Below are 6,923 nucleotides of genomic sequence, written 5' to 3' on the forward strand. Positions count from 1 at the left end.
TCCATGATGGATAACAGTTTGTTCAGAGTCCTCCTCTCCACCACGGCCTCCACAGTGTCCAGACTACAGCCAATCACAGAGCCAGCCTTCCTTATTAGCTTGTTAAGTCTGTTGGTATCGCTGGCTCTGATGCTGCTCCGCCAGCAGACCAGGGCAAAGAAGAGTACGCTGGCCACAACAGACTGATAGAAAATCTCTAACATCTTGCTGCATACATTCAAGGATCTCAGCTTCCTCAGGAAGTTGAGTCTGCTCATCCCCTTCTTGTAGACAGCATTGACCTTGGATTTCCAGTCAGGCCTGTTGTTGATCTTCACACCCAGGTACTTATAGTCCTCCACCTCGTCTACAGCCTCTCCCAGGATATGTATTGGTTGTAGGATCCAGCACTTGTGGGAAATTTGAAAGAGGGTATGGTTCCATCCATCAGCGTGAAGGTGTACGTCACACTTTGAATATAATATGTTTTCAAAAACAAAACAAGGCAGTCACATACTGCAACGTCCCACGACACCATTAGATTCAAAATTGTACAAAACAGGGGTACTGTTATGGTGTACAAAAGTTGAAATTTGACCTTGGCTTAGTTTTCTCAAGGTCAAAGTCATCATCTCACTTTCATCCCCTTTGCTGCCCGAGTAATGTGCTTTTTGTTTCATCTTTCTATCTTCAACGATAGCGAAGATATTTGGCGGATAAACTAACGAACGGAAGAACAAACGAACACTGGGCAATTACAATGCATTACCGCTTTGAAGCGGATGTAATCGCGGCTTTGAAGCAGGATAATTAAGGTTTGGCAAGTGAGCTTGTGGATAGCGCGTTGCTTTGCAATGAAGTACATTAGACTGAATTTGAAAGTCATTGAGAAAATATTTTTTGATGAATTATTAATACGTATTTGCATTTGCACATTCTGTTGCAAATGCAACAGGATGTGGCAAATATTTTTCTTTAATATGTTCTGTAGCAAAACGGGCTTGAACATTAATGCCAAAAAATCCACCAAGCACAGTCTCACATGGATTTTTCTCAAAAATTGTTCAAAAAAGAATGAGGTTTTATGAAAACTGTTTTCAGAGAGCACATTGGAAAAGAGTATTGAGTTACATTTAGTTACATTTATAAGTTACATCTGGCCCTTTGAGAACAGCCATTATGCTGAAGTGGCACTCCTAGTCTAGAGCAATGGTGAGCATGGTAAGGAAGTCAAAGAATGGATCCATATACTGTACATGTTTTGCATACTTTATTTTTATTCACAAGCTCTCTGCAAAATGCCACACACTTCAAAATCATGCCTAATGATATTTTTGCATGCAGTGGATGTCCTACTAAAGCACAAAAATAAAATAAAATAAAATACTGTTAAATAAATGTGGGATTATTAAAGTGCATTTCTTCTTTCTTCTTCAAATGAAGCCTCAAGAAGCTTTGCGCTGGAGTGAGCCAACTGGATAAAAGGTTCCAAAGCTTTATGACGCTTCATCTGCTCATCATTACTTTTTGGTGTCCCAGTTCCTGTGCAGCGTCCGGACATGCCCATATAAGGCATAATAGTGCCACCCTTTCAGACGGGACCGCCTCCCTCTCATATACTACTGGAAAAATGGCGACTAGTATTCCGCGGCTCCTATTGCGACTTTCTCCGAAAAATATGGGTATAATGAGCCGTAACAACGATTCGAAAACATCAGGCATAACCAGAGTGATTCAAAGCAGGAGCGCAATATCAACGCCGTCAGGGGCAATTCTACCTAAACCGGATAAAGTGAGTTTTATTCTGTGTCTATTACAGAATAAACAGTGACGAAATGATTTATATCGTATGCGGATGTATGTCTTGATTGACACCAAGTGTAGCCAATAGACTTCTTACATACGTGTTTGGACATTTGAATCAGCCAATGACAATTTGTTTACACGCCTGTATCGGTATTACCAGGAAGTAATTAGCCATGCCCTACTATAGTCAGCTAACCTTCGCTGAAGAAGTGTCATTTAGATAAAAATTGGAAGATGTATAAGTTGTTTTTTTGTGGCACTTAGCATTTGAAATCTCGAAGTGCATTTGTAAATGTAAGAACGATCTAGAGACATTTTGATTTTGCTCAATGTTATTTACAGTCGCAAAAACCGTATGTGATTATTCACAATTTAATTGTTCAGGTTTTAATAATAAGGATACTGACGGAAGATTGTGCTCCATAGTCCTGTGTACCATAATGCTGTCCAGTACATTTAACAAACCAACTCTCATGTGAACATCACCATCTCACGTAAATAGTGAGACCGTGTTCACATCTGGATGTTTTATGGCTACTATCGACCTTTAGGAATTGCAGTATTTTTAAATTGACTGTAATGAAACGGGCGCACTGGCGTCGTGCCCGGAGTGTCCCCCGCCTCACGCCCTACGCCGCCGAGGGAGGCTCCGGCTCCCTGTGACGCGCTGCGGCGGTAATCTGAAGATGATTGACTGTAATGAAACGAAAAGAATCCCTCTTATTGTTAAAAAAAAAAAAAAAAAAAAAATCTAAAACACTAAGAATTACTCCATTGACTCAACCTGATTTAAAGCATCAGGGCACAGATACCTGATTTACTTAACAGTTCTGCCACTCTGCAAGCTTTCCATTCTCTGGAGATATAATATTTAACATTGCTGCGAGTTTAAGTATTTGATGTGTCCCCTATTTATTTAACTGTGATTTTTTTGATGTCACTTGACTACATTCCTTTGTGCTTTTAGACACCATTTGGTCTGATCCGAATGACAGTAGTGGTGTTGCCTTTCCTGTATGTCGGAACGCTGATCAGCAAGAACTTTGCTGCTCTTCTGGAGGAGCATGACATCTTTGTTCCTGAAGATGATGATGATGATGATTGAACTGTCTTCTAATGGAAGGTGAATGAATGGTGAAGTCAAAGTGTACTTTAGCCATACCTTATTTAAACAATAAACACTGCTGCTGAGCCTTTTTGTGTTCCATCTAATGAGTGTTCAAAGGGTGTAGTTAGTAGCATGTTTTCATTGAAACATGTATAGATAATTGTCAATAAAAGCTTTTGCCATCTGTAAACTAATGTCAAAATAACCTGTGCGGTCGAACACAAAGTAAATCAATCCACTTTGGCAAATAACAGTGGTGAAGGGAGAAGCAATGCTCATGTCCCCAGCCCTGACTAACTGAATGTACAAAATTGCAACCATGATGAATTTCCTTCATGGAACCAAAAGACAGATAGGGGGACTAACTATAAAAAGACTGACTCATTTAATGAACTTCAAATTTGGAATTGGTCATGAATGGTCACAGTAATTTTAAATTTATATCCACAGGTTCCATATCAGCTGGCAGAAGGATGACGGAGGCCCTCCAAGTACATCTCTGAACCTCCACCTATCTTCTTATTTCCTCTGCTATTAATGCGTTTACTATGTTAAATTGTTTTTGAAATCTCATATCATGTGAGGCTATCAAAACCAGTGGTGATGCTTTCACTCTTGTTTGCATGTTTTATCCAATAAACACAGTCAATTCAACATTGATAACACTTGTTTTTACTGAATATTCACATTATTTGTATGGTGGTTTCCAAGCACATATTTGCCACATATTTTTTTTCTCCTTAATCATATCCAGTAATTACAGAAAAAAATACTAATATAGTGTATGTTTTTATATATTATAAATAATTAAATTAGACTGATGGCATCTGACTAATGGATGTTCTTCAGGTTTTTAAACTTATCCTTATTGGTCAAGCCTGCCTCGCTGTCTTGCAGGGAAGCAGTGGCCAGTCACTAGTGGTCATTGCTGGAGTTCACCTCTAGCTGACTGTTATAATGCTCTTCTTGCTGCATCTTTCTCCTAGATTAGAGTTTAAACAAACATAACATACATGAAAGACAAATATGTTAATCAAAATAGTAAAAGCTCTCAATGTAACATGCAGTTCATCATGCCTTTTTTAGGAATAATAATTACTTAAATTCAAGAGGTCAAACTAACAAAAAAACAACCTTTGTAAGAGATTGCACTTCATTCTGCAGACAGCTTATTTCCTTTTTAAGATGCAGCACCTCATTTTCTTTTTCCCTCAGCAGAGTCTGAAAGAAAAAAATGGAATGACTATTACCCTTTGGAAAAGTTTGAATCATTAACTTGTGTATATGGGTAGTCATCTTCTATACTGTACAGGAAAATTGTTGCAGTTTAATGAAATTCATCAGTTGAAACATTTGTACAATTTTAAGGTGCTTGAACATGATATTTACAATTTTAAGGTGCTTGAACATGATATTTACAATTTTAAGGTGCTTGAACATGATATTTTAGCTGTACTGCCAAAAGTGCAGTATAGCTAAAATTGGCTCAGTATTACTTTGAGTAAAAAAAGTCATAGTACTGTAATTTCATCTTGTATTAAATAACTTTATTTGTAATGGATTATTTTCTTTTAGGATTTTGTATTTTCTTCTTATGTAAGAGATGTGAATACATCATTTCCAACTGTTGTGAGGCATAAACATTTTACTACAGTACCAGCGATGGCAGCTTGAAAACATGCTCTTTGATTCAGACAGTAGATGGCAGTATCAGCTGCACCAGAAAATTACCTACACCAGATGGTCGCTATAAAGGAGGCCGCCATAAATCAGCAGGCGACTGTGTTTGCAACAGATAGCTACTGCTTGGGATATAAGGCAAAAATAGTGAAAATGATTTGAAAAGTTTTCTTTAAATGGGCTCAAACTCCCACAGCACACTTGTTAGATGTTGCTGTCCACTTTACCGTGATGACGGTAGCGTCTACGTCAGACTCTCAGGGTCAGCTTGTTAATTCAGATGTGGTTAATGAAACTGAGCTGGGAACTGATGTGAGGATGAAACAATACCATCTACATTCACATGATTAACGATCATTTACGATGTAATTCAGTCACAGCTACTCAGTTTATTTCTTTCAGTACCTCTGTTTGCGAAGCAGAGAGATCAGCGGTGTTTGACCTCTGGCCCGTGATGAAGTAACGCATACGACTGATCTCTTCTGCCAGTTTGGCTTTAAGATCCTGCAAAGAGATTGTATGTAAAAATTATGATGTAAATATGTAATGAATGTTGTGAACTAGCATATTTATTAACATTGTCGATAAAAACTTTTTATCTTTATCAAGTTAATTTATGATTTTATTTTAATAGAAAAACACACAACCACTCACAAATTACAAATGTACCCCGGATAAGACATGTACCCTGCTTTTCGCTCATAGCCAGCCGAGATAGGCTCCAGAGAGAAAATGGATGGAAGTTGAACTACAATGCCTGTTTTTGGTGATGGGAGGAAACGCCAGACACAAAAATCCAAAGTCCTCATGTGGGTTTGAATCTAGGACTTTGTTGCTCCTAATTTTAATTGGAATTATTTTATAACAACATTGTGGCTGGATAATAACTAAATAATTAAAATCAAGAATGCGTATAAACCTTATTCTCCCCTCTGAGCTGCTCAAGTTCTCTCTCTTTGTGACTGAGCACTGTCTCTCGATCCAAGCTGCTCTGCTCAGTGTGGTTCAGCTGGAGGCATTTCTGAGAGTAATGCTCTGACAACCCATGTGTCTCACTGTACAAGATATCTGCCTGGGGCCTGACAAGCACAAACACAAGAATTATGGAGTAAATTAAAAAATGCAGTCATGAAATGGGTCATCATGCAGAACATTTTAAGCCTGGAGCAAGAACCTGTGAGTCTGCTATCATTACGATAACAAAGAGAGTACAGTAAACTTACATGTGGTCATTATATAAAGTTTCCACATGTGGAACTCCTCCAGCTAACCTCTTGACCTGCTCCACCTGTCGCTCCAGCTCTTCTCTGTGAGTTCTCCTCAGTGCATCCATAGCTAGAATAGTTAATTATTAGAACAATCTTCCCTCATTACATGGAGATGAAAACAACACAAATCAGTTAATTGTGAACCGTTTATGGTCTGAGACGCAATTCATTTACAATGCATTGCTTCATACTCTTCCTGTTGAGCCACCAATGTTTGATATACCTGTACTTTTTGCTTTACCTCTGGCAGCTGACTGTCTCTCCTCCTGCAGCATCCTGTCTCTCTCTTCCTGCAACTCTCTGATCTCCCTTTCATGTTTCTCCTGCAACTCATGCAATGCCTTCTGATGGGCTACTTCCATGGCTTTTAGTTCAGCCCTACACGGGGCTCCAGGGCAGCATGGGCTGTCCACTTCTATCCCCGTTTCTGCATGTTCCATCTTAATGCTCTCCACTTGCTTTCGAAGACTGAGGGCCTGGAAAACAGAGAGCAAAAGGATGAAGAAAAGGATCAGTTCTGAATGCAAACACTTTAAAAGAATATATCTTTTTATTTCTCTCAATGGAGTGACAGAGTTTCAGTCTTACCTCCCTCTGAGGTGTTTCAGCTGTATTTGTTTGAATGGCTTGGGCTCCATTTATAGATGACAGTGCCCTGTTTGGATTTGATATATCAGTTTCCGATTCAGAAACAAGCTGTTTAGCCTCCTCTGGGCTTGAGTGATATATTTCAGAGCTATTGAGAGACTGTGATGCCTGGTTGGTGCTCGGCTGATTGGTTTGGTCTCCAATGAGAGCCTGAGAGCTCATGTCCCTAAATGACCAAGTCTCAAATTCTGCCCACTTCTTGCTAACGTCTGAGTCCATGGTCTCAATAACAGGGGCAGGCACACTTCCTCTTTTCAACTCCATACTGTCCCACCTGCTCCCCATCTCATTTACAGGAACCCCTTCCTCAAACCATTTGTTCCTCTCCTCCAATCGCTTTGCTTGCTCGCGGTCCCAGCCCTCCCCTTCCTCTCTCTGAGTCGCTGGAGATAAGCCTGCTCCCAGATCCTCGACTACAGTGTGGTGCCTCTTGT

At 39.5% G+C, this 6,923-nt stretch overlaps 1 protein-coding gene across 1 annotated transcript; it reads left to right on the forward strand.

The window, feature by feature from the left end:
* Nucleotides 1-1,579: 1,579 nt before the first annotated feature.
* Nucleotides 1,580-3,547, forward strand: LOC137600642 (essential MCU regulator, mitochondrial-like). The gene is made up of 3 exons (XM_068322372.1): nucleotides 1,580-1,771; nucleotides 2,753-2,908; nucleotides 3,344-3,547. The coding sequence occupies exons 1-2, from the start codon at nucleotides 1,610-1,612 to the stop codon at nucleotides 2,888-2,890; spliced, it is 300 nt and encodes a 99-aa protein (XP_068178473.1). The 5' UTR covers nucleotides 1,580-1,609; the 3' UTR covers nucleotides 2,891-2,908; nucleotides 3,344-3,547.
* Nucleotides 3,548-6,923: the final 3,376 nt, after the last annotated feature.

The sequence above is a fragment of the Antennarius striatus genome, chromosome 8 (assembly GCF_040054535.1).
Source record: "Antennarius striatus isolate MH-2024 chromosome 8, ASM4005453v1, whole genome shotgun sequence".
Classification (NCBI taxonomy): Eukaryota; Metazoa; Chordata; class Actinopteri; order Lophiiformes; family Antennariidae; genus Antennarius; species Antennarius striatus.